The 26312-nt window shown below is 38.7% G+C and overlaps 1 protein-coding gene across 1 annotated transcript in view; it reads left to right on the top strand.

Moving 5' to 3' along the window:
• The window catches only part of PCDH17 (protocadherin 17), a 141888-nt gene extending 119907 nt beyond the window's left edge, over positions 1–21981 (top strand). The window contains exon 5 of the mRNA XM_054187698.1: positions 21816–21981. Coding sequence (XP_054043673.1) covers positions 21816–21838 — 23 coding nt within the window. The 3' untranslated portion in view covers positions 21839–21981. The remainder of the gene's footprint in view (positions 1–21815) is intronic.
• Positions 21982–26312: the final 4331 nt, after the last annotated feature.

Below are 26312 nucleotides of genomic sequence, written 5' to 3' on the forward strand. Positions count from 1 at the left end.
AAGCTGCAGAGTATGTCCAAGGGATCGATCTACGAGACAAGCCACCCACAGCATATGGAATAGGTCTATCCAAGAGGCAGGGATGGAGACAGGTACCCCTGTAACGTAGCCCAGATAGTGTCTGAAGGCCCAGGGTTGAGATGGAATTTGGTTCCTGGGCCTGTGGGCAGAGTGTCAGCAGAGCGGCCAAGAAAGGCTAGCCCAAGCCATTAAAAACCTATTAGTGCATTTATGACACAAATTTAGTATTTAAGATAATTCCACGCCCATTTTGGATCTTGTCCTCCCTCTAGAAAACTTACTTTTTTCAGCTATGCTTTATGTGAGATTTTTTTCTGAGTTCTGTTTATTGCTGTCTTTCTTCTACACTCTTTCATTCTGGAATAATCTTTCTGCAAGGTGGTAATTTGTGCTGCACTCACTGATTTATGGGAAGACTTCATAGCTTTTACCACAATAGTAATTATTTCTTATGCTGTTCCTCCAAATACCTTGGTAACCTTTTGATCAAGTATTTCATCGACTTATTCACAGAGGTGCCCAGGTCTCAGGAGTTCCTGAGTTCCAGCTGGGACGCAAACAGATCCCAAACCACAAAATGTGCTGCAGCATATTCTTCCTATTTCCACCAGTATAGCCTCTGTCTTTACACCCTTTTCCATGATGTTATCTAAGCCCTCTAGGAGGGCATCCGCTTCTAAACAACTTCACTTTTGGTTTAGGTAGTTTTGAATCAATTATCATCTGTGAATCCCCAAACTATAAAACTGGATAGCAGGTAGTTTTTCTTTCCTAATGTTCTCTACAGTACCTTTTTGTCTTGATTGGCAGCTTTGTGTCATCTTTTCACCTCAATGCATAATCCTCTCTTCCAGATCATTAATAAAATGTATTAAAAAGCATGGAGTTTAATGTGAAACCTTGGAAAACCTCTCTTTTAATGTGCTGGTATTTTTTTAAAATCCTCCCATTTTCTGTTTCTTAGCCAGTTCTGCCAGTTTTCTCTTCTTTGGTCTACCTATTAAAAATAATTTGTGCTGCACCTACCACCTGTAATTTTCCAAGTTTTTCTTTTTTTTCCTCATTAAAACATCTTTCACCTGGTTTAACAGAAACAGCTACAATAGTCTAGATGCTGATATTGATCTAATCAATGAAAAGATGTTAAGCAGCTGCATATTACTGATGCCTCGTGTTGGAGAGAATTGTATGAAAAGAGGTGGTCTAAGTGTAAGTGACATATAATAAATACTGTCTGTGCCAATGAATCTTGAATTTCTTCCTGATCAGTGTCAACAATAGGAATGTCTGTACCAATATTTCAGATAGACTATATCCCATTAGTTAAGGACTTTGGGGTGGATTATGACAGAATTGTGTTAGAAAGCTAACTGCCTTGAAAGAATTTGAGCCCACATGTCTTGCTTCTCAGGGAAAGGAGATGTTCTAGTATTTAGCATATTATGAACTAAGATTGGAGCTCTGACAGTACCTTTTGGGATGAAACCAGTCCTGATGGGATATGTTACAGGTGCTCTGTAGAAAGGTTCTGGATTGAATCTTTCGTGGAACATAATAGGAAAGACAGCTAACATTATAATCCCAGCTCTAAAGTGTGATGATTTTTTCAGTCACACTAAAACTGGTCTGTTTTAATGCACAGAATCTAAAGCTTAGGAGTCTTGTTTTCTGTGGGTAATAAACAGGGTATCTAAGGTGAGTAGGTACCTAACTTTGGTGTCTGGAAGTAGGTAGGATGAACCTGTCCCTAGATAAACAGGAGAGTTTAGCATCTGACAGTGGAGCACGTACAGACGTTGGGTCACCTCTGAAATCAGATGTAAACTGAACTGTGATTGCAGTTTTAGTGTCTTAAGTTTAGTCTACATCTCACTTTAAGCACTTAGGTTCTAGTGTGGATTTGGCCAGTTAAGAGTATAGGACAAAATGTAAACTGAAGTGAATTGGTGTAACTGTACCAGATAATGGAGATAATCCCAGTTCTTCTAGCAACTCAAAGATCAGTATGTAGTTTATGGATTCATTATTCTATTTCCTTCACAAGCAGCAGTGCAACAAAAGCATCCTGAACATAGATAGGCAAATCTAGTTTTCATGTTACAGCAACAAGTTTTGATCTCAATGCTGTGACGGCGGTTTACAGAGACTCTCACTGTTCTTCCGTTTCCTTTCCCTTCAGTTTCTTCAATTCTCCTGCAAAGTGTCCCTGCAATATTACTTTGCAAACTACCTCCCTTTCTGACATGGAAATTATATATTTCAAGACATAATTGAATATGTTTCTAACAGGTTTTAGAAGGCATTTTTAGGCATTTCTAAAGCTTTGGAATCTTTCCTCCTTGTCTGTGGTATGCCCCTTTTGATGTGACCTATGAGGAACTCCCAGACTGCTTGGTGCCTTGAAGACCATAAATTTGTTTTCTTTGATTGCATCATTCTTCATTAACAAAGGTTCAGAAGTTCATTGGCACATCAATTCTTTTGGTATTTTGCAAAAGATCCTAAGGACCACTAATAGTAGAGGTAAACAATTACGAGGATACCTATATTAAGAAGTTATAGAATTCATTAAATTTTATTATATGTCTAAATTCAAACCTGCAGCCTATATTTATGAACGGTTTTGACTGACTGCAGTGTGTGTCACTATTTGTCTTTCTCATCCATGAATTTTTGCATAGCCTTAAACACTTGGGTTGGTTTATTTCAGTCTGAGAGCTACTTAATGTTAAATGACCCAGCCTCAGGCTCTGAAGATTGGTTGGGTTCTCTCCTCCAGATCTTGCCTACTGCAGATCTGCCCAAAAGTGTCTAGGAAAGAAAAAAAAAAAAAAGAAGAAAAAAAAAAGAGCAGCATAGTATGGTAGAATCTTAATTAATTATTTATGTAGTGGATTAATGTCAACAGAAGTTGTTAACTGAAAACAAAGATGAAATTAATTTATTATATTCTCTCAGAACATTTGGGTTTTTTTTACCCTGATTGTACAGATTATATTGTAGTATCTGTAATGGTCCTCAGAATCAATTTTGTATGAGATTAAGATGCCCATATGGTTTTGAGAGTTGAGCCATAATCTCTTTTAACACTTATTTTTGTTTTGTTCCAACAAAAAAAAGTAACAGTAATAAATATTATTTCTTGGTATCCTTAAGTTAATACATACTTGTTTTTTAAACCATAAGAGCTACCTATTCCACCTGGACTGATGATGGCTACATACAGGACTCTTCTGACTTGTATAGTAGCACATGCAAAACTTGGTAGCAGTTTATCAAAGTAATAGCTTAAGGTAAAAATGCTCTTGGTAAAAATATATATAAAATCATATCAGAAGTGGATGACACCAACTGATTTGCCTATGTATTACAGAATATTGAATGCTCTGTTGCTGATTCTGCCTTTCATAATGGTGTTATAAATATTTTGGCACTGAGATCAGTTTGTCTTCAACTTTGTAGAACCAATTTCACATTCACTGAATCTGTAGCAGAGCACTCATTCCCCATCTTTCCCCCTCACAAAGAAAAACAGTCTAAATCCTAACAATTTTTTCTAAGCTTTGAGGCTTATGAACAGAAAAAACAGAATATTGCTTAGTAATGTCATAATTTACATGTCTTGTTGTAGCCCAAATTATTTAAATCAGAAGACTGATAAAAAGATAACATACGGTTGTGTCCAATGAAGAACTATTCACTGTGAAAGGTGCATGTTCAAACCTAACCTCTTAGTTATGTTATCGTCTCATAAGTAATTTTATTGTGGAGAGACATAATTGTCCCTTTAACTGTCTTAGTTCAGTATTATGATTTACCCTGACAGCTGTTTTACTGATATGATAATTTTGCAGAATTAATTATTCTTTTAATTTATTTTATTTTAGTCATGCAACTGGCTGAAAATCTATGTCAGTCATTTGGTCAAAGTCTAAACACTACACAAAGTATCTGCTCTGAATTAAGGACAGACTACAGCAAATAATCTGGCTGTGTGTTTTCTTTTAGCTAAATCTAAATTTCAAAGCAAGTAAAGGCATTATGCGCCCAACCGTAATTCTTTTAAAGATGGTTCCTTGCTATGTGGGGATTTGAGATTCTGGTTTTAAAATGTGAAGTTGGAAAAAAAAAAAGATGTTAAATGCTTGAAAGCCATATACTGTAAAGACAGAAGCTCATATCTAATTTAGGAGGTTTGGCAAGTGTTGTATTCATTGATTTTATGGTTATTTTCTGTCCCTTTTTTTTAAAGTTAAAATGTCACATGGAGTGCTGTAAAGCACAACACAAGTTCCTTCCGTTCTCTGGTGTGGATATATTCTGCTTTTGGGCATCCTTTCACTGTCAATACTTACATCTGTTGCTTAAAATGCTATTCCTGGTACAATTGTTTTTTAAATGCAAACCCATATGTGTGATCTCAAGAGAAACTGGTAAATTTTACCAAATGGGCATCCCTAAATTACATGCCATCTGCAGCCAGTGATGAGAGGACTAAACCCAGTCAGCTGTGATCTTCCACCACTGCATCTATCATTTTGATTGTCTCTAGGGAAATCAACAGCTTTTGGCTTGAACTTTTCCCACCCCAACAGGTTATTATGGATTGGTTAAGATGTACTGGTTAAAGAAAGATCTCTTTTATCTACAGCTAGGTCTCAAACTGTTTCCTTGTGTAAATCAGCAGCAAAACTGCAAAATTCAGCAAAGCAAAAGCAGGCATATACTCTAGCACGGATTCAGATTTTATGAGGTATAAGTGTGCAGCCTTATTAACTCACAAAAGACTGTTGAAATATGTAAAATATGGAAGAAAAATTAAAGAAACATTATTATTGCCTATGTAATTGTAAATTAATAGTACTAGAAAAAACAATGAACTTTTCAGAACAGCATGTTCACATTGTGAAGGTATAAATGACAAAGTGGAAATTGCTGTATTATAGCATGTGAGACTTTAGGATCATGTTAGAAAGAAAAGGAAAAAATACACTAGGAAAAGAATATATAGATACTACCTCACTGAGGAAAAAGACCTCTGAAATCCCTTTTATATCACTGATGTTCCACTATTAAATGCCCACCCTTCACTCCTACCTTATGAAGTATTCTTTTCACAGAATCACAGAATCACAGAATGATAGGGGTTTGAAGGGACGTCTGGAGATCATCTAGTCCAACCCCCCTGCCAGAGCAGGGTCACCTGAGCAGGTTGCACAGGAACGCGTCCAGGCGGGTTTTGAATGTCTCCAGAGACGGAGATTCCACCACCTCTCCGGGCAGCCTGTTCCAGTGCTCTGCCACCCTCAAAGTCAAGAAGTTCCTCATGTTTAGGTGGAACTTCCTATGCTCAAGTTTGTGCCCGTTACCTCTTGTCCTGTCACTGGGCACCACTGAAAAGAGCCTGGCCTCATCCTCCTGACACCCACCCTTTAAGTATTTATAAGTGTTGATAAGGTCCCCCCTCAGTCGTCTTTTTTCCAGACTGCAGAGACCCAAATCCTTCAGCCTTTCTTCATAAGAGAGGTGCTCCAGTCCCCTAATCATCTTGGTAGCCCTTTGCTGTACCCTCTCCAGCAGTTCCCTGTCCTTCTTGAACCGGGGAGCCCAGAACTGGACACAGTATTCCAGATGCGGCCTCACCAAGGCAGAGTAGAGGGGGAGGATGACCTCCCTCCACCTGCTGGCCACACTCTTCTTGATGCACCCCAGGATGCCATTGGCCTTCTTGGCCACAAGGGCTCATTGCTGGCTTGTGGTCATCCTATTGTCCACCAGGATTCCCAGGTCTCTTTTCACAGAGCTGCTCTCCAGCAGGTCAGCCCCCAACCTGTACTGGTGCATGGGGTTATTCCTCCCCAGGTGCAGCACCCTACACTTGCCCTTTTTGAATTTCATAAGGTTTCTCTCTGCCCAACTTTCCAGCCTGTCCAGGTCTCTCTGTATGGCGGTACAGCCTTCTGGTGTGTCAGCCACCCCTCCCAGCTTTGCGTCACCAGCAAACTTGCTGAGGGTGCACTCTATCCCCTCATCCAGGTCATTGACGAATATATTGAAGAGGACTGGACCCAGTACTGACCCCTGGGGAACACCACTTGTCACTGACCTCCAACTACACTCTGTGCCCCTAATCATGACCCTCTGAGCTCTGCCTTTCAACCAGTTTTCAATCCACCCCACTGTCCATGCATCTAACCCACACTTCCTAAGCTTCCCTATGAGCATGCTGTGGGATACTGTGTTGAAAGCCTTGCTGAAGTCAAGGCAGACAACATCCACTGCCCTCCCGTCATCTATCCATCCAGTCATGCCATCACAGAAGGCTATCAGATTAGTCAGACATGATTTCCCCTTGGTGAATCCACGTTGAGTACTTCTGACAGCTTTCTTTTCCTCCACATGCCTTGAGATGACACCCAGAATGAGCTGTTCCATCATCTTTCCAGGGATGGGGGTGAGGCTGACCGTCCTGTAGTTTCCTGGGTCTTCCGTCTTGCCCTTTTTGAAGACTGGAGTGATATTGGCTTTCCTCCAGCCCTCAGGCACCTCACCTGTTCTCCAGGACCTTTCAAAGATGATAGAGAGCGGCCTAGCAATGACTTCTGCCAGCTCTCTCAGCACTCGCAGGTGCATCCCATCAGGACCCAGGACTTCCTTTAAAGTAATAAAAGTTAGTGGGAGGTAATTAGAACTGCGGTTTAAAAATTTAACTGGAAATATCCTGAGATGCACCTTGCTCTTACCAACAAAAGGCTTGACAAATGTAAGTGATTAAACCTCATGAGCTTAACTGAACACTTCATAATTTGTTTTTATTTTTTCCCTAACTAGATGAACTGATAAAATCAGAAAAAAAGGTCTGAGGGCCTTTCTAAAAAAAAAACCAAAAAACCAATAAAATCACCAACACCAAAGAACCAATCATATCTTTGTTCATCATCTACAGAGCTCCAAATTCTAAGTATAGCATGAATCTGTTTTCACCCATAATCTTGCTGTAGTGTTTAAATGGTTAGGTTTGTAGGAATGAAAGGCATAACATCCAGCATGTTGGGGAGCAGGATGAATGAAGTACACCCTGGGAGACACTGACAGAAGGGAACGTCTGAAATCCCACCTCTCTTTCGATCTGAGAGATATGTGTGTCACTGGGATTCAAGATTCAGAACCCATTTTGAAATACAGTTGTAGGTATCTATGTGCAGAGGAGCAACCTGGGCTAGACATCCCAGACACCTCCTCAGAGCTCTGCAAGCGATCACGTCCTTGTAACAGGTGGGATGCCAAATCCTCTGATAGCTATTTTCTTTTACATTTTGTTTTGTATTAGACAAGCAAGCTGCTAGAAAGATTGCACTCCACCTGACTGCAGTCATTTTGGTAGGGTTTGGATACTTCTTTGCGAATTAAGCATCAAAAATTTAATGCATCCAAATTCCCAGTGTTTAAATTAATTTTTTGGTCTTTCAGATATGTTTGTTTTCAAGTTCTGTCCTCTTTTCTAGAATTTTAATATGCACATTTGCCATGCTCTGAGAGTGCCTGCAAGATCAAATTCCCAAGGGAGTTTAAGCAAAGGAATGGCTGGTGTCTCTAAATAGCTTTATTTAATGGATAGGTGCTGAGTTGCTCAAACTTGTTAGAGTTTACATGCCTGAAGTACATGTGATACATTTCAGCTGCAGTTACCTTGGGAGATTTTTTTAAGGTCACAAAGTAAAAGATGATTGGAATTTGGGAATTTCTAAGATACACTGAATGTGAGTCTTAAGGATAGCAATTTTGGGATTTTACTTTCTAAGTTACATGTGTATTCTAAGGTAGATACCCGAGTCATATTTTTGGTCTATTCATTAGCTTCTCATAGTTTTAGTTTCCCATGTTTTCCCATATTTACATGAAACATATCTTTCATTCACAACAGAGTGCTGTGAAAGAAAATACTTTAAAGATTGTAAACCGTCACCTCATACCCTCAGTGTGGCCAGCAGGTCGCGGGAGGTGGTTCTCTCCCTCTTCTCCACTCTCATGAGACCCCACCTGGAGTATTGCATCCAGTTTTGGAGCCCTCAGTGCAGGAAAGACATGGACCTGTTGAAGTGGGTCCAGAGGAGGGCCATGAAGATGATCAGAGGGCTGGGGCACCTCTCCTATGAGGACAGGCTGAGAGAGTTGGGGCTGTTCAGCCTGGAGAAGAGAAGGCTCTGGGAAGTCTTTGCAGCAGCCTTCCAGTACTTAAAGGTGGCCTACAGGAAAGATGGGGAGGGACTCTTTATCAGGGAGTGTAGTGATAGGATGAGGGGCAACAATTTTAAACTGAAAGAAGGCAGATTTAGATTAGATATAACGAAGAAATTCTTTACTGTGAGGGTGGGGAGACATTGGAATGGGTTGCCCAGAGAAGTTGTGGATGCCCCATTCCTGGAGGTGTTCACAGCCAGCTTGGATGGGGCTTTGAGTAACCTGGTCTAGTGGAAGATGTCCCTAGCCATGGCAGGAGGGTTAAGTGATCTTTAAGGTCCCTTCCAACCCAAATCGTTCTATGATTCTACGATCTCCTACAGGGGCCTAGTTGGTAGGATCTCTCATAAATGCTTCAAGTTTGAGATAAGATAATGTTTAAGATTTTAAGATATATTATGAAAGAAAAGGGAAGAAAACCACAAGATGGAACTAACAAGATAAATGAACTGGAAGATAAGGCTTCATGAAAATATTTTTTTCTGGTTTTTTATGGTCCTCCTGTTCACTGATTTTCTTAAAAGCTTCAGTACAAAGATGCAAAGGTAGTACAGCACTAATAATCTTTCCATTCCACTTGATGTCTTAGGATATTAGATGCCTAAATAACTTTGAAAATATTTTTTTTTTCTCCCATAAGTGGATAAACATTCAAAATCAAGAGGTTCTGAACTTGCTTTTTTAAAATGTTTTGCATGACATTTTCCCGCTGAAGCCAATACACAGTGTGAGTTGTCTCACTCCGCCTGATTGCTCAGTGGTGGAGCATTAGTCCCAGTATCATTATAAGCATTACTGTTTTAATAAATGTGTAATTTTGGGAGAAAAAGAAAAATCAATTACAACCAAAATGATAAAAGAAACAAATAAGGAGATAAAATTGGTTATTATGCAAGGCTAACTTGCTGTATAAACTCCTTGATTTATTGTAACAATTAAAGACAGAACAAAACCCCAAAATTAATACTGTGAGGCGAGAAAAAGCAGAGTCACTAGCAGAGAGCAGAAAACTCGTTTGTAATAGTTTATGCAGTTTGCTATCTCCAGTGTACTTTACTAAAAATATATGAACTGATGGCAGACTCTGACTACAAAATCCATCAAGCATTTGCTTTAAGTGCTTAAACATGTCTGTGCAAGAAACAGAAACAGGAAAAGGCCTTTGGATTTTGAAAAATCTTCTTCAAAATAAGGTATATTATTTTATTCCTCCACTTGAAAGAGCCACAGGACTGTCACAGTGACTTTTCCAAATTAGGTACTTTCTCTCCAAAGTATTGCTTACTTAGATGTCTGAAGAAAGGCAAGACCTTTCTATTGATTTTTTTTTTCAAGTGTTTTTTGCTGGTGTACATTCCTCAAGACTAATGTTATGACCCTCTCACAGCTTTGCACCATTACCTTTATTTATTACATTTACCAGAAACATTTCCTCTTTGATGTCCAGTACCCAAGATTCTGAATAGCTGCAACAGCTGGAGAAAGATCAACACTCTAGTGCTACCAACTAAAGCTTGCAATAGGTGACATGAAATCATTCTCTAAGTCAATGCTAAGAAATATTTATTAGTATCTATTTTTATATAAATAAAAAAGATGAATGGTAGAAATGTCAAATGATTTTCAGACAGTTTCGTACTGTCAAAGGACAAAAATATCCCCCTGTGATGTCAACAACGACTTTTGTTATTGACTTTCGTCAAGACAGGATTTCACTCAGAATACTTCTGCTTCATAAGGAGAAATGGAGGGAAAAGAATAAGGAGGGAGGTTCCCAATTATATTTTATTTGAACTCTCTGCAATTGTAGAATCCATAAAACTCACCTAAACATGCAAAGGATGAAGTCTGGTTCCTAACTAAACAGGAAATAACATCCAATCTATTAGAGAAGATGAGGCAAATTCTAGCTAAATTAAAATTTTCCGCTTATGAAAAAATCCCTTTGTGTCCCCAGCGGTCATGCAGAGAAGTCAGGAGCTGTTAGGGTTTCAGGTCATAGTCCTGTAACCCCATGCTACATGAAAACACAGCTATACTTGAGAGGGATGATGGATACGTTGACACTACAAGCACTTGAACAATGATCTTGAAGGAATCTGAGTATTTTAAACTCTCATTTATTGCATCGTTTTTCTGCCTTACAAGTCTGACTATACTTAGGATAAGTATTTACCTTTCAGCTTCTATTTGAAGGCAATTCAACAAACTTACTTTTTTGTAGGTAAAAGCCAGCAACTAGAGGAAAATGGTGCTTTCAAGACTGTATGGAGATGCACTTCCTGGCCCTAGTACTCTTCCTATCAATATGAACATCCTGGTTACGAGCTTTTATAGTATTTTATTGTGACAACATAGAGTGAAATCTTTCCTTTATCTCTGTTTTTTAAAAAAGGTACTGAGGAAGAACAATAGTTTTTTCTCCATATCCATTTCTTTTCTCTTCTAGTTGTGCATCTGACAGAGAGAAAGATTAAAAATATGGAAAATAAGGGACCAAGTTTCACAAAAATAAGAACTACAGTTTTGTTTTCTTAAAACTTTGAAACAACAGAGAAGGGGAGTGTATGATTTTATGAGATGTATGACTGTGACTTTTTTCTTTGTTTGTCTCTGAAGTTTTTCTCTTTCCTTTGGTGGCACATCAGGTAAAATCTAATTTGCATAGTTTATTGCGTGTGTACATAAAAAATACATACACAACCTGTAGTTGTTTCCATACTTGTGATGCACTGCATCCAGGCTGCTCCTCTGAGACAAGGAAAACTTGCCTTGTCTCCCTAACCTACCATCAAAGAGGACATCATTATGCAGATTCTGTGGTACGCTGATCTTTGTCTGGGGCACACACAGAAGGGATGCAGTGTGAGCTATAGACCGTGGAAATCCTTTTCCACTCACTTCCATACAGAAGGTGGACAATGGAGAGCCTTTTATAGAGTGGCTGAAGTGAAGAGGCAGCAGGGTGAATACATAACACAGAGAATATAAGAAAGAAAACTGCAGGGGGAAAAAAAAAGAGACATTGGCTGCCAACTCCCACTGCTTTGTCTTCACTCTCTCAACTTTGTCCACTATAATCTGGATTTTGCCTTTATTCTTGTCATTGAATATGCCCTTTGGAGTGACCCAATCACAGTGACCCTTCTGGAGTCTGCAAGCACAGCAGATGCCAGCTTGTGCTGCATAATAGAAGGATACGTTCTCATTGTTGCATTCTAAAGACACTGCTCTTGCTGATTCAAATAAAATGAGAACAAAGCATAGTCTTCACCTATGCCTCCATCCAAATGAAATAATATTGTCATTGTTTGTTTAAGTGTAATTTACCACAGTGTAACTTCATCTCTGATTTTTCTATCTATCTGTACCCATAAATTGAGTTCAGGTGCATCTGTAGACATTGCAGGTAAATTAATTGTGAATTGTTCAGGAAAAGTCCCAGATGGAGAAGACCAAACTCATGCCAGAGACTATTCTAAAATTTAGTATCATAGATGATAATGAGCAGCACCCATACATATTACCAGATAGGAACAAAATGACTGGGATAGACATAGTCATTCATTCCCCTTGTAACATTTCCGATCTGTAATGATAAGTAACTTCCCTAGAAAAATATTTTCTTACATATTAGTATCACTTCTAAGTATGAGATTTATGATCTTTTTCCCAGACCAGATAGAATAGGGTGAGGCACAATATCAACAAGATCTAAGAATACAGGAATAGCTTTTGGATGCATTAGCTTTTGGTCTTGAAGTACTTTATAGCTTCAAAATATTTGAAGTAGGAATCACCTTACCCACCTTCAGATATCTAGAATGTGAATATGTATATGTGAGCTACTATCCGAAAATTTCTTAAGTGACAAAGGAGAAATAGGCACACTCTTCAGGTGTGCTTCGACTGGACAGCTTCAGCTATCTGCTTTGAGCTGACCAGACTCAAGCCCTTAAAAGTGCCTGCTTTTTTTCACCAACTGTAAGCGTGAACTATTTCAGACACAGCAGCAAGATAAGACACAATTTACTGATTGAAGAGACATAAAGCACAGGCTGCTTAACTCTCTCTGCCTTCATGTTTGAACAAAAGGCTTACTGAGAAGTAAGAAGCAAGCTCAGGTGAAGAAATCTACCTTTGGTCAAGTGAATCCTACACTTAGTAAGACTTACTTTCTTGTAATGTACGATTCTTCTTAAAAGTAAAGACAAAAAAAACATAAAAAAAATTGAATGTTTTTTGTACTCTGAGTAGGTAAATCCCCTTCCACAGTGGTTTCACAGAGTTTATGCTGTGGGATTGCCATGCTGATTCAGCTGTGATTGCACTTTCCACACCCAGTGGAGCAGAATGAAGAAGGTTTTGTCCTTATTTAGTCTAAATTGTATTTGTTCATATAGTCTAGTCATGTTGTCCTTGTTTTCAAAAAGGTTTCAGCTCCATCTGGAAATGTTTCTCCCATCCCTTTTTGCAACTCTTTTCAGAAATCTCAAGGGACACTTTCAGGTCTTGGAGTTCTGTTAAGCTTCAGATGTTCTAATTCCTTGATCACCTGTTCTGGCTGAATCTTACCTCCTTCGATATTTTTTCTTGCTCTCCTGGGAAATTTATGTCTGTTTCTGACATCTGTCTCGAAACCTTCTGTGTGAACACAGAGGCAAAGAATTCATTTGATTGTACTTTAGTTATGTCTGTCTCTTCAGTCGGTAAATTACCTAGGCCAGCTTTTAGAATTTCCACTGTCTCTTCCAATGACCTCTTGTTCAATATGTTCTTGAAAAAAAGAAAACTTTGTTATTTATTTTAACCTCTTCTGCGATTTTCCTTTCATTTCACATCTTTACTATTCCTAGCAGATTGCTCTGTTTTCTACTGTTATGTCATCTGTTCAGTTATCCTTATTCTTTTAATACCTCACGTTGGCCTCTTTGTGGTCTTTTAATAACGTTTGTGCCGAGTCCTTCAAGTTTTCCTTTTAGAGGCTGGTTTATTGGTTGAAAAATTCTGGCAATGACAGAGCACACAGTCTGAGAACTGTGTGCAGTTCTGGGCCCCACAATTTAAGAAGGATGTGAAGGTCCTTGAATATGTCCAGAGAAGGGCAACAAAGCTGGTGAAAGGGCTGGAAGGAAAGTCCTATATAATGTCCAGGAATGTCCATCTGCTAAGGACTTTGAGCTTATCTAGTTTGGAGAAAAGGAGGCTGAGGGGTGACCTCATTGCTCTCTGCGGCTTCCTGAGGAGGGGAAATGGAGAGGGAGGTGCTGAGCTCTTCTCCCTGGTATGCAGTGACAGGATACATGGAAATGGTTCAAAGCTGCACCAGGGCAGGTGCAGACTGGACATTAGGAAGCATTTCTTTACAGAGAGGGTGGTCCAACACTGGAACAAGCTTCCTAGAGAGGCGGCCAATACCCTAAGCCCGACAGTGTTTAAGAGGCATTTGGACAATATACTTAATAACAAGCTTTAGCTTTTGGTCAGTCCTGAATTGGTAAGGCAGTTGGACTGCATGATTGTTGTAGGTCACTTCCAGCTGAGTAACTTCAATTCTATTCTATTCTATTCTATTCTATTCTATTCTATTCTATTCTAAATTTAGTCATTGGTGTTTTCCACCTCTGTATTGTTATTTTTTTCTATTGTGTTATTTCATTTGATTACACAGAACACACTAGCAATCTTAAAATCACACGGTGGAAATAGCAAGATATGTGCATCTGATGTGTAGGCATACAGGAGGCTATTTGTAGCTTCACCACAGAGAAGCTTAGAAAAAAAAATCCTGTGGGCTAGACATAAACCAGAATATACATCTGTGAGTGGCAAAGTGGTAAAAGTGAGAGAGTGGGCTGGCAGACCTTGGTCAGATAAAATGGTAGTTTGTGGCAGTCTTTGCATCTCATTCTCTCAAAGTCATGGGATGAGGTGCTATAATCCTTAGCAGAGAAACATATATAACATATTTTATAAAACTGTCTAACTTTTCTGAAGGTTGCTTCCCAGATGCTCTGAAGGTATTTGGGGTGAGTCACTATAATCATGTTGACCACCACTACTGGTCTCCAACTATAAAACTATAAGGAATTTTTCTAGTAACTTAGATAACTATCTGGAAGCTGTGCTTACGAGAAAGTAAAGAATGGTTCTGAGTATGAAACAGTGGCTCCACACCTGGCTTATCACTTCTTTTCATATGCAGCATAATCAGAGATGCCCAAGAGCCTCCTAGAGCTTCATTCTGAGGAAGGGGGGAACTTGGAGCACAACAGAAGATGCAGTTTGAACAGCAAGCACAGTTCATACAAGAGAACAGGAGGATGAGGGATTACAGATATGACACCCACCAAAATCTACAGTGGCGTTTTTGAATAGAGAGGTTTTGTTTCAAGCAAAAGCTTTTTGTTTGGAGTTTTTACAGTTTTTAATTTTTCAGAGAGAAGTCAACATTTTCCACAGGGAAAGACACAAAATAACATAATCTTCCAACTAGTTTTGTTTGTAACAAATGCATGTTTATGTAAAGTGCTTTTAGACCATCAGATAAAGGTCACTGGGGAAGTGGAAAATGTCATTAAGAAATTCACTAACTTGATTTTCCACAGGTTTAGGCTTCATTTGCCAGCTAAATACTACACTGCTTTGTCTACAGCGAAGTCTGCTACAAGCTTCAAAATGAAATTAGATTGCATATTCTAGTTCTCTTTTGGTATTAAGGTCATACCAAACTACATCTATAAATTACACAGCCACAGTCAGTTCTTAATGCAGCCCCTAAGGACATTCCAGTGCAGTGGCGTGAAGAGAGGATTTCTCTGGCTTAGCATTAGGCATAATCGTTCCAGGCTATGCTTTCCCCAGAGAAATTTTACAATACCCCCAATATTGAGGACAATCCACCTGATGCAATTCTTCCAAGACCCTGACTTGCAACAGCTCCTGGAACTCTTGACAATCTCAGTCTCCCTCCTTGCCCTCCCCGTGATAGCCTCAACCCTCTAAAATTCCTCTGAAACAGGTCTTTTACAGGACCTGAAACAGGTTCTTCTCTTTCCTGTGCTGGAGATAAACCCACCTGCTGAGTATGGGAGGTATAGATCACTAGTACTTACTAAGGAGTAGACGAGTTTAAAACAATTATTACTACATCATTTCTGAAGGTCTAGCAAGTATTGCCAATCCCTGTTAACGCTCTCCACAACTACCTGAAAGGACATTGTAGCAAGGTGGGTGTCAGTCTCTTCTTCCAAGTAACAGGTGATAGAACTAGAGGAAATGGCCTCAAGTTGCGCCAAGGGAGGTTTAAATTGGATATTAGGAAAAATTTCTTCACTGAAAGGGCTAACAAACACTGGAACAGGCTGCCCAGGGAAGTGGTTTAGTCGCCATCCCTGTAGTTATTTAAAAGACATGTAGATGTAGTGCTGAGGGACATGGTTTGCTGGTAACTTGGCAGTGTTAGGTGAACGGTTGGACTTGATGATCTTAAAAGGTCTCTTACAACCAAAACAATTCTATGATCCTATGATTCTAAATACGAAGGGAATCGGTTATAGGGGACTTACTCTCAGGGGTAGCAGCTAAGTGAGACCTTGCACAGGAAATTAACTAAAACCAGCCTGGAGGGTGTTCTGGCACGGACAGTAAAAACATGAGGTTATTTTGGTCTTGAAGCTGTCCTGAGAAGCTCTGAATAGTATAGCAAATAGATCTAGGAAGGTTGGATTTAGAAGTCAGGCATGTAAATACCTCTTAAGAGCTTTTCTGAGAAATTCACTGCTGCTAATGTATGAAGTAGAATAGGAATCTAAAACCCAAGCTAGTGCTGTAAATGCTGAGGTATTCCACAAGCTGGTGTATTCTTATGAATAGTCCTTGATGCTGCAAGTCACACTTTTTTGCTTAATGCTCTGAAGAAAAATAAACTAGGAGTTCCACAGTGAAAAAGGCTTTCTTTAGGAAATGTCGATTTATGAAACTCTTCCAGAACAGACTGTATTTTATGGTGAAACAGAGATTCACTTTAAAATGCCTGATAATCAATGTATCTGGGTATTTATCTGAAATTCAAGTTAAAGACTTTTTTTTCCTGCATTTTTTTTCCACAGCCCAGTGAACACTTTAGCCAGATTTTTATTAGCTATTTTGGGGTCACTATCCCCTGTTCATTTATACTAGCTTGTTCCTTTCTATATGGATAATTAAATAATCATTGGAATGGAACTACAGTTTTGGCAATACAGAGCTTTCTGAAAATTCACTGAAAAATTCCACCCAGCTCTAATAAATAGTCTCAGTGTATTAAATTGGCCAACTCTCACAGCTCAAGTGCAAATATGCGCCAGGCTGGGGCCTCTTTTGTGTTGGTTCTGGTGAATATTGCAGTAGATTGGAATCAATTTCTTATGTGTTATCATCTTTGTTTCAGCCCTGGGATTTTCCTGATTACTTGATTTATTTTACAGTACAGGAATTCTTCTCATTTTTATGCTGGTTTTTTAATTCAGAGTCTGACATAATTCTTCACTGGAATAATCAATAGTAAATTTCTTACACCAGTTTTCTCCCTTCATTATCTTCAAAATACTTCATTGTAGGCAGATCACATTTAAGCCAGCTTCATCTCTGTTAACGTCCTCTGTGTCTTATTCTTTTTAGCTACAGCTGGGGAAAATGCCAAGCACTCCTAACTACTGTGTTCACTTGGAAATTACTTCACTGGCACTTGCCTGGGAACACAGAAGGGACACAACCTAATTGATCCATAAAGGTGAAAATAAGAGCTGTGTAATACAAAATATATTTTTATGGTAAAAGGAATTGGAAACCCAAAACACATTAAAAATTAGAAGGAAGAATATGTTTTTGTAAAGCTAAGACTGATACTCAAAGTCTAGAGAATTAGTAAAATCAAAATGATAGGTGGCAGCCACTTTCCCACTGTCCCTTAGACAAAGTCTTCAAGTTACCCCAGGTGATTTGAACAGTTACAATGTCTGGAGGTTAAAAATGGAAAGAGGTTAAATGTATACTACTGCAAATAATTAAAACACAACTTGTCTTACAAAGTCCAGAGGAACTGTCATAATCCTTATTCCTCCAGCCTTGTGATTCCATTAAAATAACTGCGCCTATTCCAATCAAGAGTCAGAATTTACTTGCAGAAGCGAACTTTATTAATCTTGTTGATGATTTACTGATGACTGTTAGAGCACAGATTATGCAGTGGCTCTCTGGGACCCATACTCACCAACTAACACAAGTCAAAATTACACTGGACAGAGACTACAATCGTGCATAAATCCCATTACAGCTTGTGATGAGAAAAGGAATCTTTTTATGAGGAATTGATGATATATTAGCACTGCACAAGAGACAAAATGGATGGCATTACTGAAAAGATTGAGTGAAAAAATGTATAAAAAGTAAGGACTTGTTAGGTCCTTAATCTTAGTTAACCATTTTAAGTATTTTTGACAGTATAGTGCTAAGCATCACAAAAATCCCTCAAAACCAATTTTTCTTTTTTCTTTTTTTTTTTTTCTTTCCCCCCCACTAGCTTATGGATAGCTGTATTGTGTGATGGTGACAAAGTGTTGGCAGCAGTGGGGCTGCAGGGGCAGCCTCCATGAGGAGAGGCCAGAGCTGCCTTGTGCTGAACACAGTCGGTTCCAGTCAGCTCCAATGGACCCACCACAGGGCACAGCTGAATCCCTCAGCCAAGGTGGTGGAACCTCAGGGAAAACTTATTTAAGAAAGGGCAAGTGTTGCACAGCAGTATGAGTGAGGAAAATGGTGTGAGAAACAGCCTTGCAGATACCAAGATGAGATACGAAGAAGGAAGAGGAGGTGCTCCAAGTGCTGGAGCAGAGATTCCCCCGCAGCCCATGGAAAAGACCATGGTGGAGCACATTGTCCCCCTGCAGCCCGTGATGAGGATTATGTTGGAGCAGATATCCACACTGCAGCCTGTGGACAACCCCATACCAGAGCAGGGTGATCCTCCTTAAAGGAACTGGAGCCTGTGGAGAACCCATGCAAGTGTGAGGAGCAGCAGAGAGGAACTGTTATGGTCTGACCCCCTTTCTCATCCCCCTGTGCTGCTTACAGGAGAAGAAGGTAGAGGAGTCAGGAAGAAAGAAGAGAGGTTGAGCCTGGGAAAAACAGGAGGAGGAGAGGGAGAGGGGGGAGAGAATTTTTTTTAATTTTTGTCTTTGTTTCTTACCTGTCTTCCTAAACTCTATTTTTAATTGTCAATAAATTAAACTCATTTTCCCCAAATCGAGTCCGTTTTGCCTGTGATGGTAATTGATGAGTGATCTTCCTGTCCTCCTCTCAACCCACAAGCTTTAAATCTTATCTGCTCCCCCCATCCTGTTGAAGAGGGAAAGTGAGAGAGCAGTTGGGTGGGCATCTGGAAACTAGCCAAGATCAACCCATCACAATAGCATGTAATACAATTTGTATTGTACTTTGCTCTTTTTGTACTTTCATTGCTAAATATTTCTCACAAGAAAATCTGAAGTGTTCAGGTGGCAATGTGACCCTGGAATCTTCAATGCCACTGCAACAGGAATCTACATCTTGTGGTGTCACTTAACATAATAATACTTTGGGAATTTAACTTAGTTTAAGAGATCTATCTCCTTCCAATTACTCATTTTTATATCTATGCTAATCTCTCTTTTTTTATCAAAGGTTATTAAATTGACTTCAATTATATTTCACTACCACAAAAAGTGGTACTGACATCATGACTGAAAGAACGGTAAATAGTGAGAAGGCAGAAACAAGCTACTGGAAGTACGGAAATCTTAAGCCCACTTTTAGTGCAACAGCAAACGTATGTAGAACAGGACCTGGAACTCTGTGGTGGCCTGTAGCTCCCTCATATAATTATTGTAGGTTGACTCTCTGTAACAGCATTCTGTGTAATTTAAATTGCAAATGACTGTGAAATCTGCCCTCAACCCTTCAACCTAGATCATCCTGGGTGTGAAATACATGCACTACCGGTTGAAGAGCAGCAGCATCCTTCTTTATAAATTCCTACGCAACTAGAAAATATGAAGTGTCAAGAGGTTCTTTAAACTAATGGAGAAATTATTAACAAGAACTAAAGCCTGAAGGTAACACTAGACAAATTAAGGGAAAAAAATGAAAATTTAAACATTTTAACAATTCTGCCAGGTGTTGTTCAACACTAAATAGCCTGTTTCCAGGAGTCTATACTAGAAAAACTTCAGTAATAGTAGCCCCAGTCCTCAAAAAGAAAATTAGGAAGACAGAGTAGCATTTTTTTTTTTTTTTCAAGAGGGAAACTATTTCTTTACGCACAAGAAATAACAGCCACGCATTCTAAAAGCCAAACCCTTCTTGGAAGAAAAGGCATACAGTAAAATAAAAGCAAATTTGGAAAACATGAATCGAAACTGACAGTAGGCAAAAGTATCACCTCTGGTCTATCTCAGCAACAATATCTCTGTTGTGAAGGAGGGACTCATCTGCTGATCTTTCCTGCTGGTGGGATCTCTTTCTCTGTTGAGTATCCAGGTCATGAGGACATTGTTCAACTATTGGGTGGTCTCACCTATTGTCTCTATGAGGGCACCTTCCAGAGGTTTTTCTTCCTCTCCTAGGAAAGGAAATGTCTATGGATGTATGAAGAGAGCTGTCGTTCTATGTGGATGCTGTTGATGTAGTGCTTGATCTAGGCTCCTGGTTTTTGTTGTTTTTTCTCAAGTTTTCATTGTCATAACTGCCTCCATGCTGCATTCACTCTTGCTCAAATAACCAACCCATATTTTTCGACACTATTTCTCGTAACTGCTGCCCTGTAAGATACAGTGCTTCCATTCCCATATTTAAGTGAAAGAAGTTTCTGAAGTGCACCCGGGCAGGCAATCATGATATATGGGACCAGAACTGTCCTTCTCACTAAGGCCTTACCACTCTATTCCTAAATGGAGACATTTGTTCTTTTATTTACCTTTCCTCATCTCAATACCATAGATTGTTATAGTGACATGGGTCACTGTATTCTGGGAAGGAACACCACTCCAAGATTTCATGATGTTTTGACCAAAATGTTCCAAACTACAAAATTTCATAGAACACTTATGTAAATATGACCTACCACAACTTCCCTTACTTGAAAAAATATGCTGACAGACTGACCCGCTTCCCCAGGAATACCTCTGTCTGCCTAGACTGCTCTCATTCCTATAGACAATTCTCCCAAGACTTGTTAAGAGACAGCTTTTGAAGATGGTCCCGTCAGAATAAACTCCAAAGATGTGATCTCCAACTCTTTTTAGCCCTTGATCAAAAACACATTCCTTTATAGAGAAGACAGAGTAGACAAATGTATTTTACTGATATCAGTACAAGAATATTAAATTCTGTGTGTTGCATAGGGATAAGAAGCTAGTCATTTTTCTGGACAAAATTCTCCAAATTTGTGAAAAAAAAATCTACAAATCATACTTACTACTCTTTCTCTTCTCTTTCTATATGAAATTTTAAAAGTTTCTGGATTTACACAAAATATTATTTCAGAAGGAAGCCATAGACATGGTGGTTTCTGTCTTGCACACCTGTACATCAAGAGGCGTACACCTAATGGGTTTTAAATATGTAAGCCTTTCTAGATACTACAGCACATACCTGAAGGACAAGTCTGTGGATTCACCCCCCTGTTGGACACAACAGCAATGCATGTAGTAGTTTTTACAGTTGTCTCATAGATGTATAGTTCTCTGATGCCACACAAAGCATCTGTCCTCTAGCCATATCCTTTTCCTTGCCAAGTGACTTTACTATGGATATAGAGGCCTGCAAAGCAAATCAACCAGACCTCAAGGCAAGATGGCAAGAAGAAAAGTAGGAAAATTTTGTGACTAGCACCCACAGAGCTATCAAAAGAAAAAGGAAAGGAAAGAATGTCTCAGAAAACTTTTTACTGTAGAAGTCAAGTTAAATATAATGCTCTAGAATTCCTTAATGACTACATTGGCCACAATGACAAATACACTAAATTAGATTCTTCTCTTATTTACCTAGATGAAGATTCTTTGACTGAAGTAGCATAGATGTAACTGAGGACAAATTTTTGTCCAATAATCCTGAAGAACACATATTGCCATAAAATATAGTCATGTATAAATAATTCCCAGGACATGGCAACATACTGTGTTACAAATGAGTAAGAATGGCTACAAATGACCTGGTATACAGTGATTATGGGATTATGGAAAAGCACTTGCCTTTGAATGAAAGTGATCAACAATTCATTGTTACCTAGCTACTCACATACAATTAAACTAGACAGAGAAGAGCAGCATTTTAAACTGAAATATAATATTTGAATAGAAGTTTGTTATGAACACATTTGCATTCATAAATGCAGCCTTTCTAACTGTTCAATACAAGGATTCTGCAAATATTGATCTATACACAATAGCTGCTGTAATATATTTTTAATTTGTTTCTTTAATTGTCCATAAGATTTATTTTACACTTTACTATTTTTTTAATCTTTGTGTTCACAGGAGGTGTGCTTCTTAAGGCCTGAACTCACAAGGACAGGCCCTGAGGCTAGAGTTTGCAGAGCCAGCATGAAGAAGGTACAAGGATGAAAATGCGTCAGGCCTATTCTACATGCACCCCACAGCTAAGCTGAGCATGCATCAAGAAATTCCTCATCATTCTCACTGCAGTTGTTTCAGTGCTCTGTCTTTTGCTTAGTAATACCTTGCAATGGGCTTGCATGACATCTTTTCTGCTTGGTTTAAATTTCTTTTAGTGTGATCAGCCTCTGACAAATCCATAGTAAAATCACTGGGGAGTTTTCCTCAGTACTACTTTATGAACTCCTTTGTGCTCACCTCATTTTAATAGTCTGTGAGTTTAAATGATAACCCCTTCCTTAGGATGGAAGGACATGTCATGTGTCCCTCTGCTTTCATACTTCTGCTTTCATACAGTGCATAACCTATAGCTCCAGGGTTTCATCCCATGAGCTCATTCATGCCTTGGGCAGAACCAGTTTCATGAATTTAGCATCTAGCTTAGAGAGCTAATCTGACAAGGCTCCCTACAGTACCAGTGAAGAGAGATTAGTTCCTCCAGAGCAACTGAGATAGACTACTGCTCTGATTTTTCCTCAGGAGAAGCTCATTTTCAACTGCAAGAGAATGATTACTGTATTTACCTGGAGTTACTGAGTTATATACTTAGAGTTACCATAGTACTTACCTATAGTCTAAATATACTGAATCCCTGAAGATGTAAAATCACTAAGAGAAAGCAATGGAAATGCATGTTTGATAGCTTCATTTCCCTAACAGCATTCTAAAATATCTTTAAATAAACACATAGAGAAAATGTGCTCTAAAGCATATTTATCCAAAAAGCTGGTCAGAAGGTCTCCTTTAAGCCTTTTTTTTCCCATGTATTCAGGTTGTTTTTTTCTTAGAACCTGTGGGATAACACAGAAGAATTAGTAGGAAGGGAAAAAAAAAAAGTGGTATTTTTATTCCACTGCTACAACCAAAGAGAAGAAACAAGAGATGTTGAGAAAGTGACTGGGGAAACAGAGATTATATGGTGAAGATTCAGGATACGGGGAGCAAGGAAAGAGAAGGAAACAGAGCAGATAGGAGTGAGAGATTAAACAATGAACAGAATCAGACAGTATGACTAACCTGCTTTGTAACGACAAAACACTTATTAGAGCTCAATTGCATATTCGTTTGGTTAACATGCTTTATCCCTCTAAGCAATTTCTACAGTTGTCCTAGGGTTGTTATTGACCACAGCTAAGGAAAGTATCACCTTCTGGAAACACCGTTCACATGTTGGGAAAAATTTAACCCAAAAGTTAAAATTTAAGACCCTTGCTATTGATAAAATAATGGGCTCAGAAACTAGACTACAGTGAGTGAAACAGAAATAGCCGTAAATAAAAAAGAAGCACAGATGGCTGTGCTGGAGATGGGGATGTCTGCAAGATTCCCCTCACAGGGTTTTCTCTGAATCAGTCTGTCACAAGGATGGGCAAGTTGCATTTGTTCTCTATCACACTTCTCTCAACTTCTCCATCCTATCCCAGAAATAAATGACCAAGCTTTTGATCAATAGATCTACAGGTTTAGCCATGTGCGTCAGCAGTCATACACTTCTTGTATACAGCTGGTTCATTGTGAATGCCCTTATCTCAATGGTAAAGAATTTGTTGGGGTTAGACAGTTAGGATGTGCCTTTGCTATAATCTTTTCTTGGAGTGGTGAGAAGGAACGTTATCAGGAAGATACATATATCGTATATGTAGAAGATAAATATATCATTATATGTAAAACTTCTGCAAGTTTAGGTTTAAGCTCAAATACGTTGACTGAAACATAAGATTTTCTGAACTGTTTAAAAAGAAAATTAAAATTAAAGACAATAAAAAGTTTTTACAATGTTTGAATTCTTATTAGAAATACAGTTTCTCTGTGTCCCTGTGACTCTTGATATAAAGGAAAAAGAAACTGTTAGAATCACTTGGGGGATAACTGGGGAGTCTCCCTTTGACTGTGGGTGTCCCTTTGACATCACAAGTCAGTTCCTGTATCTCTTTCTACCCCACAACATTGAGAAAAAGTTCACATCAGGGCCATGGATTGCCAGGCAACAGATAGGGCCAGAGAGAACAGCAGTCCTTTGGGACCCTTACACATGGTAAAGAAACATGGTAAAAAAACAAAGGTAAAACTAATCAATTGTACTTGACTCTGGAATGGTCCAGTAGAGGACAAAGACAATGTGATTCCACATGTTGATTTTTTGGGATTTTTTTTTTATTTCCATAAAGACCTATTATTTTTCTCTTTGCCACAATTATTTATGCTTTGCTTTTCTATTGATCACTAGTGTGATTAGATGAATGTATTGTCTTTTATTGCAAGTCAGATTACTTGTATGTTTAAATCTTCCATATGAAAGTAGCACTGATGGGATAAAATCTCTTCCCAGGATTTTTTTAACTGTTGAATACAAATAAAACTCTAGGCAAAAAGTAACTTTAAATGAGCAGTAGTGGGTTGATGTTTTGAGGTTTTTTTTATCTTTATGAAAAGCATTTTCAGTTCTATATCTTGCTTCATAGCTTTCTGGGAAGCTCTCTTGACAATTTGCCCATTAAGGTAAGTACATACAGAGAAATTTGCTACAGAACATATTTCTGTACTGTTATATAGTGAATCCCCATTTGTAAAATAAGCATTTGCAAGTTCTAGCAGTGATCTTCTACCTAAGTCATTGTGACTTGGAATGCAGCATTCACTTTTCTAGACTGTGTTTCTCAATCTGCAAAAAGCTAAGATACTTAGAAATGCCTCACAGAAGTTAGTGACGAGTCTGACAAACTGTTAAGATAAGCATACACCCAAATCCACAAAACTGACTTCTGCTTGTCTAAGAGTTTGTAACCAGGTGAGAGAATACTCAGTTAATGAGCATGACAGGTCATAGTTAAAATTTCTGCAGAAACTTCTGTTCTCAGTTTCCTTTGCGTTTAAGTTTTCCACATCTGGTTGTGGTAAGGCTGGAAAGAATATAGACTAAAGAAATGTTAAAAAAAAAAAAAAAAAGTAGGAAATAAGGCTATTTTTGTCCCTATCAATGTGCAGGGCAGTGATGCGCATATATGGAACAGAGAAGATTTGGGGTAATTTCAGGGGTAGAACTGAGAATAATAGCTTCAGACATTTCTAAAATCTAGAATCATTTATTGTTTTGTAAATGCTTGAACATTTAACTCAAAAAATTTTTCAAGCCTCTCTGCACACATAAAAGAATTGTCTCCTGCTCTGGTACATTTGACTCAATGTGCATTCTCAATTTTGCTGCAGTTGTTATATAAACAACTTCCATTTTGTTTTGATCCCTCCATGGCTTTGCGTAACACACTTATTTTAGCTTATGTTTTTATGGTGAACTATTAAAAAAATAAACTAACAAAAAAACATTACACTAAAATCCAAAGGAAAAAAAACCAACATTGTTTCTGTGAGGGTGTGACATACACCTTTCTTACCAGCTACTGCCAGCTGAAACACAGGTGTCTCAAGCCATCATTCACTCCTATTTTTACTGCATCTTCAGTTACACTTTTCACTATCGTAGCATTAAACAATAGTGGCCATGGGAATATAACGGTGCAGTAGAGTCAAGCCAAAATGGAAAAAACGCAGCTTTGTGACATCTGAATTATTTCGGTGGCTCAAGACTCTTTCAGTGTTAAAACACCTTTGAATGAAGTAGTTCAATCAGCCAAGCATTTCCTTTTTCAGATAAAATATTTCTATTTTTTAATAATAAAAATTAAAGTTTTCAGCTCCAGATTTAACCTAGCACATTTCTGGTGTTCCATCTGAGCTGTAAAAGGCCATGCTAGTTACTGCAGGTACAGCACTATTCTGCTTTGGGGGTCCAATTTGGCATTGCTGTCTGCTTCAGCTCTGCACTATGTGGACTTTTGGACACTCTGGAAGCTGGTTTGGAATTATCTGCATTGCACTCAGTCACATGCTATAGCCAGGCTGTGTTGTCTTATGCCAGATTTTGATACAAAAATATTACAAAGCTTTACTTCTAATGCAGATGTGTGAATCTTACACAGAAATACACTGTCCTCCCAACTGCATTATGCTGTCAACAGTTGGACATTGCTGTCTGGTAAGCATCAAGTTAAAATCTCTGTGAATTTTTAGTCTTTCCAGTGCCTTTGGGAGGGCTCTTTATGTGCAGCATGTACATTATTTGGTTTTGGTTTTGGTTTTTTTTCTTCTATGTTCTTTGAGGTTGTCTGTGTCAAGCCAGTAAAAACCTATCACTTCCTTTCATCCCTCGCAGTCCTCAGAAAAGGGCACAGCTCTCTATAGAGCTCCCATATAAAGGTGTCTAAAAGTGAGTTGATAAAAAGAACAGGAGGCAGAATCCCTGCTATCAGACATAACTTTTTTTTAAGATGATAGTAGCAATGGTCAGTTCAAGTAGGAAGT

The sequence above is a fragment of the Rissa tridactyla genome, chromosome 1 (genome assembly GCF_028500815.1).
Source record: "Rissa tridactyla isolate bRisTri1 chromosome 1, bRisTri1.patW.cur.20221130, whole genome shotgun sequence".
Taxonomy (NCBI): domain Eukaryota; kingdom Metazoa; phylum Chordata; class Aves; order Charadriiformes; family Laridae; genus Rissa; species Rissa tridactyla.